This window comes from Nycticebus coucang, chromosome 15 (genome assembly GCF_027406575.1).
Source record: "Nycticebus coucang isolate mNycCou1 chromosome 15, mNycCou1.pri, whole genome shotgun sequence".
Lineage (NCBI taxonomy): Eukaryota > Metazoa > Chordata > Mammalia > Primates > Lorisidae > Nycticebus > Nycticebus coucang.
This window is the reverse complement of record NC_069794.1, coordinates 39360393-39373528: the sequence shown is the minus strand read 5'-3', so window position 1 is coordinate 39373528 and position 13136 is coordinate 39360393. Positions and strand designations below refer to the sequence as shown.

The window sequence follows — 13136 nt, the reverse complement described above, 5'->3', positions numbered from 1 at the left end:
CCTCTGCCTCCCAAGTAGCTGGTTGCAGCCGTCATTGTTGTTTGGCGGGCCGGGGCTGAATTCGAACCACCAACTCAAGTGTATGTGGCTGGCGCCTTAGCCGCTTGAGCCACAGGTGCCACTTAAACTTCATAATAAATCCAGAATGTTGATATTAGTCTCAATATTTGTGTTTTACCTTTTATGAACATCAAAATAAAAGTTTAATTTATACACTCAGTATTACAAAGATAACAGCAGCATCGGGATTTGAACTCAGAATGCTCAATCCAGAGTCTGAATACATAACGTGTACACGTGAATCATGGACACGTTATGTTTTTGTGTTTCTACTCACTAAAAAAATGTAGATTCCTTAATATCAGCACTCACTAATGAGCATCATCAATTACAAGTGAGTGAGTTTCCACGGTCACAACATCAGTGAATCGTAGTGTTGACATGAGACTATCACTCTTTAAGAGTGTTCTCCGAAGCACTAAAGGTTAATTTTAATCCTTTGGAAATCAATTATTTGAGTAAATTATCAATATTAGTGCACAGAAAATCATTATAAACTAGTGTATTTTATGTGTAGTGAAAACCAAACTTTATTTAAGAGAAAAATTCCTTAGGAAAACTTCGGAAAACTTCCTTAGGAAAATACAAACTGAGAATGGTTACAAGGCCAGGGAATAACCTTTGGCAAATGAAAGTGCCTTTTTACTAAAGATGAATTCTATAAGAAACCCCAAGTCGGCGGTGCCTGTGGCTCAGTGAGCAGGGCGCCAGTCCCATATGCCGAGAGTGGCGGGTTCAAAGCCAGCCCCGGCCAAACTGCAACAAAAAAATAGCCGGGTGCTATGGCGGGCACTTGTAGTCCCAGCTACTCGGGAGGCTGAGGCAAGAGAATCGCTTAAGCCCAGGAGCTGGAGGTTGCTGTGAGCTGTGTGATGCCATGGCACTCTACCAAGGGCCATAAAGTGAGACTCTGTCTCTAAAAAAAAAAAAAAAAGAAAGAAACCCCAAGTCAATGTAATTGATTTTACCAAATTATTAAACTTCACATAGAAAGACTACATATTTGCATTTTGAGTCTTAATCCTTGTAAATTTCTGCCACCCTTTTTATCTAGTTTAACATTCATCACCCTTAGCCACTTCATAAATTATGGTGAGATGAAAAGACTGCTGTCCCGGTGGCGCCTGTGGCTCAGTGAGTAGGGCGCCGGCCCCATATGCCGAGGGTGGCGGGTTCAAACCCAGCTCCGGCCAAACTGCAACAAAAAAATAGCCGGGCGTTGTGGCGGGCGCCTGTAGTCCCAGCTGCTCGGGAAGCTGAGACAAGAGAATCGCGTAAGCCCAAGAGTTAGAGGTTGCTGTGAGCCGTGTGACGCCACGGCACTCTACCCGAGGGCAGTACAGTGAGACTCTGTCTCTACAAAAAAAAAAAAAAAAAAAAAAAGAAAAGACTGCTGTCCCGTAGGAAGCAAGCCACAGTCCTGAGGTCACAGTTTGAGTTCAAGCAGTTTACATCTAGGTGCCTCAGTTTCCTCAAATAGAAAGTGGGCTTTCCCTGATGATCAATAAAAATGACATATGTAAAAAAGTATGTGCAAATTCTAAATTGCTCTGGAAATGTTAGATACTATTCCTTTTTGTAATATCCTGAAACACTGCTGTGTCAAAAAAAAGAATGAAATTAACATATCACCAAATTCCCATCCCTTATTTCTTTTTCACTTCCAGGCTCTCTCCTCACATTCTTCCTCAGATCCCCGTACACTATTTGGCACTTGATAAGATTTGGGGTTTCATCCATTCCAAGGCACGTCTTTTGGTTTTCACTGTGATCTCTTAGTTCATGAGAGGAGAAACTTCTGCTGTGAATCTCTAGCAGACAGGTTTAGAATAAAGACGGACTGTGTAGCTTCTGCCAGGAAACACTGTCCGTCACTCTAGCAGTTGTTAACAATAACAAATGGATTTTTATCGACTACTTTCTCTGAACCAGCTAAAATATTTTCAACCAATGAACCATTTCCCAAACAATTAAACATTCTGATTTTTCTCATCCATACCCTATAATAGTCCAGTAGTTCAGCCATAAAAATAACGTCATTAAAAAAAATGAACAGGCCTTTGTCAGTCTGAATTTTCAAACTAAATATTTGTATTTATTTGCCAAATACTTTTGCTACCTTTGAGAAAGTGAAATTGAACTTCCTTTTTTAAGTGTTGATGTGTTAAAAAGATAGTGAATGCGAAATAATGTGTTTGCTTTTCAGTTGTTGTAAGTCTAAAGAGATTTTTTTGAATACTACAATTATAAAAACATTTAAAACATACAAACTTGTGCAATTTTTATTTTAATGAAGATGAGAAGTTCATTAAAGAAGATAAATATTTCATTAGATCTTAAATAAAACAAAGAGATTTTTTGGCTTCTCTCAGCACAAAATTCCTTTGAAAGATTAATTAATACATGCAAATTATGCAAATTAGACCCATGCAAATATTTTATGAAGACAATTAAGGGAACCATTAATTACTGCTTTTTTTGCTTCAGTGAGATTCATTCATTTAATTTTAATTTCACTTTAACTGTTTTGATGTATAATCTTGCAGCTAAGAACTTTATCTTTCCTGGCGGGTCACTTAAACTTATAAATTTCATCAAGTGAGCACACAGAAATCTGTAAAGATATTCTCAAGACTATGTTTAGTATCAAGAGAAATTTCTGACACAATGCACTCCCAGAAATAGGGAAACTGGAAGGGAATATGAGCTCATTCTTGGACAAGGTTCAACTGCTGGAAAAGCAATTAATTTGCTTTGGCTGTGCTAATATAGGGGAATTAGAAAGTGTGACACAAGACAAATAGAAATAATTAGTTCTCCAAAATGATGTTCTCATTAATATGGTTCGAACAGTAGAAATAGAAAAACATTATTGTGGCATGTCTGCATTCTGTCCCTAACCATGGGAGGTGGAATAGTGCATCATAAGCATTTTTACATTTATAGTCCAAATGAGGATATTTTTTCCGGAGAAGAATTTATATCAAAGAATGTATATACCTGGAATGTCTAAATATATGCATATGCTTTCAAAATTAGTAACATACTTTCCATAAGCATGGAGTCATGTAACAATTTTTTATTTTGCTCATTCAAATCTTGTATTTCAAAGAGCAGACTTGAAAACTAGAGTTCTTCTTCTATAATTTAAATATTTTCACATTATTCTCATGATTCTTGAACTACAGTAACATTTCTCAGAATTGTTTTTTGAAATTGTATTTATGCTCTATCTTAAAGACACACTCTTTTTCTTAAAGTTTCTCTTTGACAGAGGCTATGATTTCTGTCTAAAATAGATTTAAAAAAAGAAAGTAGGCTTGGTAAGTACGAAACACTAGAATTAGCTCTAATCTATATTGTTAATGACAACCTTCTTAAGCTTTGGCAGTCATATTAAGTACTTTTTACTTTTAAAATCTTCAATGAGAAAAAAAGCCTCAATGAGCAAATTTATTGGATATAATGACTATTATTTTTCCCCTTATAATAAAGGTAAGAAGCTCAAAGCAAAAACCTATTATAAATAAATTTACTGACCACATGAAAAAAGCCTCCTCAATTATTAAGTATCTGTAATTTTAAAAAATCCTTTAAGAAACATATGCATCTTAATTTTTTTCCTGTTCTCTGATACTTCCCTTGGATCTGAGGCCTGTCCTTTTTACTATGGTATCGTAAAAATATGTAAGTGAGCATACATTACCATTGATATTTGTTAACCCTTTTAATATTTTTAATTAATTTATTTATTCATTTATTCAATTTATTTATTTATTTATTTTTGTCAAGTAAATACTTAATTATCACCTATATATACCCAGGCAGGGATAGAAAAGAAATAGATTTTATTGCCGTAAGTTTTATTTTTATTTTTTTATTTATTAGATTTGTTTTCTTTTTTAAAATTTTTTGTTATTAAATCATAACTGTGTACATTGATGCATTTATGGGGTTCAGTGTACTGATTTGTTATACAATGTGAAATGCTTACACTGAAGTGATTAACACATCAATCACAATTATATCCTTCTCTTATTCCTTAAAAACAAATGTTGAGATTAAATTTCCTTTCTTATGAAGGTAATCTCATTTGACTCATTCTTAAATTTTGAAATCCCCAAGTTTCTTTTGCATGTTTGTACTGACCACACATTACACCTTTAAATTAAGATCATCTGTGAATTTTGTTGGTTTGCTCTGTTTAAACACTCTTCCACATCACTAACTAGGATGTGAAATCAAAATGGATCTACCATTGATCTTCAGGGTCCTCTGCTAATATTTTCCAATTCCTATTTATCACTCTTCTTTGACTCTAGGTCTTCAGACAGTATTGAATCCCAACCACAAACATGTTCATGGGAAAGCCAAATTAATTCAATTTTTCCATTTTTTCTATGCTAATAAAATATATCAATTTCTATTGACAATGCTATGTTTCAATACTTAATGGCAATTTAGTTGTGCAAGGTCCACTTTCCTCTCTTTAAACTTCCACTTCCAGTCCATTCTTCCTAATATTCCTAGATTAAAATAATTTCTATAACTCCTAAACTCTCATGGTGACAGCCACTTATTTTATTATTTTTACTAGAAAAAAATTATGTCAAATATATTATGAACTAAGCCCATTCTTCCTTAGTTTACTTTGCCTAATTAAATATTATCACATAACCTTAAGAAATGTCACAACTTCAGCACAGACATATTATAACATCAGTGCCTTTTTTCCATAAAAATCAGAGTTTAGGGACACTATCTCTATGGAAATAATGCATAGAAATAATTCTATGAGATAAATAATTATAATGATTTACATTTTATTACTATTTCAAGCAGATTCACACTTAACCATGCCAATTATGTCTATTTCATGTATAATTATTTTAAATTATATAAGAAGTCATTTCAACAAAAAATGTGCAAGAAGGTTCAGCATTTGGAGCGTAAACATATCCACCTACATTCAAAAACAATTTACATTTTAAAATAATTTTAAAAGAATAAAAGTATACTGAAATTATGAAAAAATATTCTGAATTTTTATAAAATATTAAAATGTATAAACATCTCTGAAACATTCTGATTATTACTAATAACTGTGTAATTAAATGAGTAGTAAACAATGACCTATGATAACTATAGAACAATAGCTCATTTATTGGTTACTACCTACAATTAATATCACCTTTTGTGCAATTTAATCAGGGCTGTCTTAAGTTGATTAGTTTCACTGAAATACTGCCAAATAACAGAAACCAGTGTCAAGAGAGTGGAATAAATAAATAATAATTTATTATTTTATTTTGTTCATAGTATTTTAATTTTAATATTTATATTTTAAGATTGAGAATAATAGTTGAAAGTCATTTCTATGGTGAATACTTACTTCTAAGTGACCAAATGGTCAATATTCATTGCTAGTAGCTCAGAAACTATTTTTAAGTCCTAAAGTTCTGATATTCTGTCTGTTTTGTTTTTAGGCAAATCTCCCCTTCTCATCCCCCTGCTTTTAATCTAAATAAAGATACTTTTAAATATGAAAAACTCAGGTAACACTAACAGTTCTTGTAAATCTCCACAAACACTTTACTATGGGACTAATTCAAAATTGTAAATAAAGACCAATTATCTAAATGAGGAAATGTAAGTTATATATTAGAGCAATAATAGCTTTGGTGCTCACCAGTTTCCAGGGCCTGTGGTAAACATGTTAACTCATAATAAATAAATAAAATTTAATATCAACAGCTAAAACTTAACTGTGTGCATACTATAGTATGTGCTAAGTGCTTTACATGGGTATTTTATTTAGTCTTTGTAACAACTCTCTGAGATAAAGCTATTGCTAAGAGGAAAAGAAGAATAGTGGGGCCACTGTTTCTTAACTGCTAGATTCAATAGAGGCACCCAAAGAATCCTCAGTTGCATACTGAAATGAAAGGTCTACTTTTCAGTATTACAAATAGAAATCTGAATAAAATAATTATACACAATCAAATCTGAATGATGCTTTCCTAAAAGTGGTAACTTTAAGTTTCAGTTCAGTACAATTTAAATATGAAAATTTTGAGGTGCCATTTAGTAACTTCTATTCAAATATATACTTTTAAAGACGCAAAGAGGCTTTCCAAGAGTCATATGCTATGTCTAAATATGATTACTTACTTAATTTTTTTTAAATTGCCACTTTAGAGTAAAAGTTCCTTAAATGTGTCGGAAGTGTCCATAAACATGGTATAGGTTTAATGGTTGATGTAAAAGTAAAGAGTACAGTCCTCCAGTGGTATATCATTTCTTGGTAGTGGACTGTTTAGGACTTCTTGTGTCATTAAGACAATGTGCTAACCATTAAAAATGAGTAGTTTTGAGATTATCCTGTAAGAGAAACAAGTAAGTACAGGCAGCAAAGAATGGTGGCGAGAACTAGGACTTCAGGGTTATCAATCTGGATTCAAGTTCCAGCAACCCCACTTACTAGAAGTTAATTAGCCACTCAGGACGAACATAAAGCAATGTGGAAAGCAACTGTACTTACTGTATTCCAGTCTCAACTCCAATAAACTCCTGGTGTGAATTTTTCACAAGTCATCCCCCCTCACCAAGCCTCAATTCCCTCTTATGCACAATAAAGAAATTTAATATATCTCAAAGTCCTTTCTCAATGCTAAGGCAGTAACATTCTGAAAGTGTGCTTAGCACGGCACCAGTATTTAATAAATATTTGTTTAATAAATGAATATTTTTAAAACTCAATATGTATCTTCAAATATCTATGAAGCAGAATGACGATATATTTCAGTTAGAATAAAGAAGTTTGTTAATGTGAAGGCAATGTTATGTCTTTTTACTGAAAGAATATTTGCTTTTCTATGATCTGAGATCAATCAAAAAAAGAATAAAGGCTAGTTTTGATGATGGCCAATGGATATAAAAAAAAAGAGATAGACTTTCAGGTGAGGTCAAGATTTGCAGTCGTAACTTGCAGATATTCTAAGATGTCAGGGGAACTACAGCGCATGTCCTCCTTGGTATCAGCTTTTTTGTTTGTTTGTTGTTTTGCTTTAATAGGACAGTATTTTACTTAAGAAGTAAAGGTAAAAAGCCCCCATTTTGAAAATGAATTTTTAAAACTTTTTCAAAATTTTATAAGACATAGATAGAACAGAAATATCCATGATTTTTCCATGCTATCATTCATACCTATATATTAATTATCTAAACAATTTTATAATTTTCAATGATAAAATGTTATGTCAGAAAAGAAGCATGAGGTTAACGTGTATTGAACAAAAGGAACTTGTTTAGGAAATGTGATTATGGTACATTAAATTAAATATGATTTTAAAATAGGAAATTGAAGATGAATATTTACAGAATCCAAAGCTTAGCTCAGACATGCAAACAAGAAGATTACAAGATCTGTACACAAAGAAGAATGAACATATACTATTAATTCAGCTGTAGCTATGAACATTAATTATGCCAGAATGTTTAATTTTGACTTTTCTTGACAGAATCATGTCATCTATTATTTCCTCCCCTCAGACTCTCCAACAGAAGTCTGAAAAATGTCAGAACAATAAGAATTTTCATAGCCACAAGGTCTAATGTATGTCCTAATTTATCCGGGGCCGATTCATTCCTCTGGGGTATACGGAGCAGGCCGTGGTATGTGCCAAACACTCTGTCAGACAACAGGGCACAGCATGGAACAAAACAGGCCCGTCATGCTCTGCTCCAGCGACCACAGAGAGGCGGCGGCAGCACTGGACAAGGAGCTGCAGACATACGGTATGTAGCTCTGGAGAAATAAGAGGTGTGACAAGCGCCTCTATGAGGCCGAACTAGTTGGGGGGCAGAGGTGCCACAGAGGCAAAGTGGGGGTGGGATGGGAAGTGTTCCTTGAAGTAGTAACTTCGACACAAGAAGGAAAGGAAAATGTCCCTGGTAGCTGAGGAAAGAAATGAGACTTTCAGGGAAATGAGAACAAAAACCTTCCAAGCTGCTAGGAGCACCAAGATTGTGGGGAAAGAGTTGTGATTGGACGTCGAGGGTGAGGGAGTGAAGAGTCAAACACGAAGCCCCATACTTCCTTATTTATTACGAAGGATACTGGACTGTGTGAATGAGAGTACCCAAGAGAGGGAACAGAGGAGGAAAGATTTGTGGAGAGGAAGAGGAAGTTGTTGGGTCTGTGCACTGACCTTCCAGGGCTTTGTGAGCTGATCAAATAAAATGCTGAGCATTTTATCCGCAGCTCCTAAGAGATGTCTGAATGGGTTGGATGTATATCATTACAAATTTTCAAAATATACAAGTAAAAGAAACCATTTAAGCAAATGCCATTGCTTAAGGAGAGAGAATAAAATAAAAGTAGGAGAAGAAAGTTATACATAGCTACATGAAGTGCGCGTGCGCCCATGCACCTGCACACTCGTGCGCTTTTATAATGTAGAGGCACCATGGTTTTGAAGAATACTTATGAACTAGTCCAAAAAACTCCTCAATGAGTTTATCTGAACTCTGCTCACTCTATATATTGAAAAGATCGTAGAGAAAGCTTCAAAGTAGGATAAATTTTTCCAACTCCAAAATAGTTGATGACATATAAATTGGTATGATAAGGCATAAGAGAGTTAATGGCCATGGAAGTCAATTCCTGAAAGAAGTTTTCTTTTCTTTCTTTCTTTCTTTCTTTTTTGATGTTTATTCTGTGTTCATAGTTATCTCCTCCAAACTTACGAATTTCAAGTTAGCTAGTAGAAATACGGACAATAACTATGTACCACAGGCTGATTCATTTTATCAAGAAATGTACATTTTTTTAAGTGCTCTTTCCTCAGAATATTTTCTAAACTGCTTTCTGCTTTCCCCTTACCTCTGTAGTTTTATAGAAATGGAGATGCCAAATGCCAAGAAGGCAAAATCTAGTTCAACCCAAAGTGCTTGTTTAAAGGTAATTCCTTGGTACTTCAGCCCAACTTCTAGGTGACTAACTCCTGGGCCATGCGTGGCATTTATTTATTTCTATGATGTTAAAAAAGTGAATCCATGACATGCATAAAAACTGTGGACTTATTTTGTCTTTTCCACTAAATTCAGTTTATTGTGGAATAGACAATAGTTTCAGTTATGGTTGGCTCGGGAACAAGAGTATCCTCACACCTGTGCTTGGGGATACTGGAAGAGGGAAGGCCAGGGGAGCAAGAGGCTCTGCGTGTTTGTCATTCCTGAATTGTGAAGCAGCAGGTGATCACAGCTCCCAAAATGCATGACATAGAACATTTCACAAATGAGTAATAACTTCTGTTTTCTTTTTGCTTTTCCCATTTTTGTGCTTAGACAACATTTAATTAAATACAGTCTTCCTTTGATTTCTTCTCTTCACAGTTAATTGTATTCTGTTAGCTTCCAAATGTCTTAATGTAGTATAAGTTTCTAAAAAAGATTTCAAAGGGCTAAATGAGTTAATTTAATGGGGTTAAAGTAGCAAAAGAGGACCTCTTTGCTCTGTCTTTTTTTTTTTTTTAAGTCTTAAAATAGTCCAACTTCTGGTGAAATACGTTTTTAGCAGCTAACAGAAACAGATTCATAAGCAGTGTTTTTTTTAAATTATATTTGGGGAAAACCCACATTGTTCAATATATATCATGAATGTGAGCAAATTTGCTTTATTGAAAGCAGTGCATTTTGACAATTAAATTGACAGGCTGAATGTATGAAATGAATGTAGGTTTTATATTATAATTAAATCAAAGATAACCCCATAATATTTAATATTTTGCTTTAAATTACTACCTAAAATTGTTGTGTGAATATTTCGTTTCCCTAATCACGAAGTTATTTGGAGGGGTTTACTGTGTTCCTCAACTGATAGCATTCTGGATGCCAAAGGAAGGTAATTTGTGCTTAAAACTTTTCTTTAGAATAAGCAAATCACAACAGTGGACATTGAGAGTTATCAGTATTTCAACTTCACATGGCAAGGTTTTATCACTACTAAAGTGTATATTATCAAGGAAAGAGCTCTTAAAATATATACACTTATATGTCATATATCCATATTAAAGTGAATTTTATAGATTCAAATAAAAATAAACATAAACTTATTAGCAACTAAAATGTTGCTGACAGCAAACTCATGGCATACATATTATGTCAACTATAAAAAAAGTTTAATTACTGGTTAATCAATCACTTCTTGATATTAATAATACATCCCTCATTTATATATAGGTCTCTATTGTCTATAATATTTTGTAGATTGAGTTTGGAACACCTTGAAAATTCTGTGTCCATCAGATAGTTTATATATCACACTTACCTAGGGGCTCACGTGCTTTCTTAGAACACTTCAACTTTATCTAAGTTAGTGTGTGCGTAGTTCCTGCATATATAAAACAAGCACTGGTATTTACATTTACCTTATCGAGCCTATCATTCCTGATAAAGTGGACTGGTTTTTGTTAACAGTAATTTGTTAACGTTTGTATAAAATTATTATAAGATGCAATAGAATTCTTATTATTTTGCTGATATTGTATATGCAAACATACATGTACATAATTGTGCTGAAATTCATAATGTTCTAAAAATTAAGACCTTTTATACATCTACAATTGCATTAATCTTGTATACCCAAGGAGATGTATCATATTAACATACGCTTCAAGCCTTGGGATTTACAAACTAATTATAATGGCCTCAGGTAAAATAAATACACACACACACACAAAAATGATCTTCTTTCCCCGGGAATGTTACTTCAAGTCTTTGGTTGCTACTTACTGTACATATGACACTTTACAAAAGTATATTTCCTCTATACTAAGCCAAGAATGACACTTTTGAAGCTGATTAAGTAACACAATTAATGTCATACAATATCCTAAAAATGATTGAGCTTAAAATGCAAAATAAAAGCAATTGGGAGGATTATGGCAGTTAATCATTTCAGGCATCCCTTTGAAGAAGAATCTTCTTTTAAAATAGAGAACAAATGGTCTTTTTACTGTTTAGTATTCATGTTGTTGGGCTGAGTTTGTTGTCTAGAATAGATGTTTGGCTATAAATGCTGTCTTCTGATTTTATTCTTTACTAATAGTGTGGTCTCGGCAACATACATATTGACCTCTTCTGTGCATTTAAAACAACTCCATTTGGTATTCTATATGTGATTTTGCTCGGCAGATTTGTATTACTAACATGTATATATAATGGCATACAGAGCATTTGGATTATTTGCATAGGAACTAAACAATCTTATTTATTATTAACATTTAACTAGTCCATTTAGCATGTGCCCTGCTGTAACTGCCATAAAAATGAAGAGTTAGACGTTTTTAAATTGTAAGGACTACCTATTTGATTAACACATGATTTTATTTATGTAGCATAGAACTTATAAACCCTTCCTGCATTAGATTGCGATTCAAACATTCAATAAAACACATTCACTGTGTCCCAGATTAAATCATACATTGTTTAAAATTAATTATTCCTTTTTAATTGCATTGTATAAACAGAAATGACCTGTTAATTTAAAGAAAATCTATCAGCACAAAATGAATTCACTCATATAAACAAGCAAGATGAACTTGACCTTGTTTGAACTTGTTTTGATGTGGCCCAGATGGTAGGCTACATGCTTGAATAGCAGGCTAAAGCTAAGGAAAAACTCATATAGCAAGATCTAGATTTATAGCCTTCTGCAAATTCCTACCTTGTATTGTCCTTTCAGCATCTGTTCTGCCGCCACTGCGGTCAGCTTCTATCTCTGGGGTCAGAGAGTCTAAAAGCACAGAAAGGTAAGAGTGACACATATTTCATTTGATTCCTTTTGTCCTTTAAAAAATGAGCAAGCAACCTGTTACTCTGGTGCTGAATTAAAATTACAAAAATCTTTTGTCAGCTTTTGAAGGTTGAAGAAAAACTATAACCATAAGAATTTTTGGAAGATTGAACAGATAAATAAGTAATGCAACACTGCTCATCAAATAGACAGGGCGTGGGAAGCTTTCAGATTAATATTTGATCATGTTTCAGTACAGGTACAATTTGTTAAACAGAGAGGCAATGCTGGTTCCCAGACAGCAGAGTTAAGAACCAAAACAGTAGAAGCCTGGCATTTCTTCCAACAAATTCTTTCCATCATGCTTTCGGTTACAGACAGAGTTGAATGAGAAGTAGAAATATACAAAACCGCAGGTCTAAATGGTCCTTTGACTATTAAGAGGGAAAGTTAACCAGGCATAACTTACCATTCAAGACCCTGAGACTATCTGTTGAAGCTGCCTGTTTTAGAGTCTGTTCTGCTTGCTCACGCCGTTTCGTCTCAAATTCAAGCGCTTCCTGCAATTTTCTCTTTGCCTTCTTCTCCTTCTTTAGCCTCTTTTGAACTATGGCTAGAAAAGAGTGTACGTACATGACTACTTTTTTCATCTTTACAATGCTGCTAATTTACAATTGGTCTATGTTCTTTGTATTATTTATTTGGTTTTCCTATTGGACTGAGTCAACCTACAAAGAGGAACTTTGAAAAAAACCACTTTTGCCTAAAATAATTTTCAGTAAAATGTCCAAGGAGCCATTTTTTTTTTTAATTTCAGCCTTGAACTATTATATTACAAGAATCGCTTTAATTGTCATCTGTAAAGATAAATTTAATAGGAAACTAATTTTAGTAAATATTTGTATTCACTGCTAAAGGAAGCTTAATTAAATGAATTTTGTGACTTAGTTTTCTGTCCTTGAATCAGAATAGTGCAGAGTCATTTAAACATGCAAACCTTTTATGAAGGTGCCTATCTTCTTATGAGATGCCAATTTTAAATAGCAAAGGCATTTCTCTTACAAATGCTTTGGAAAAAAAGGCTAAACTAGATCTGCTTTTAGTAATTCTTTCTTGAAGTTTTAGATGATGTATTAAATATCTTTTACATATTTAATCAAACTGTAATACTCTTAGTCACTGTTAACATATCTACATAGAAATGATTTTATTAGGATAAAGTTATAATTTTCTAGGGTAATTTCTTCATAGTAAATACATAGCACACTATAAAATATTT

General features: G+C 33.5%; 1 protein-coding gene across 2 annotated transcripts in view; it reads right to left on the bottom strand.

Moving 5' to 3' along the window:
- Positions 1-13136, bottom strand: part of DACH1 (dachshund family transcription factor 1) — a 446358-nt gene that overhangs the window by 25828 nt on the left and 407394 nt on the right. For both annotated transcript variants that reach the window (XM_053563860.1, XM_053563861.1), the window contains 2 exons: positions 12327-12470; positions 11789-11857 (listed from right to left, as the gene is read on the bottom strand). In XM_053563860.1, the coding sequence (XP_053419835.1) occupies positions 11789-11857; positions 12327-12470 (213 nt within the window). The remainder of the gene's footprint in view (positions 1-11788; positions 11858-12326; positions 12471-13136) is intronic.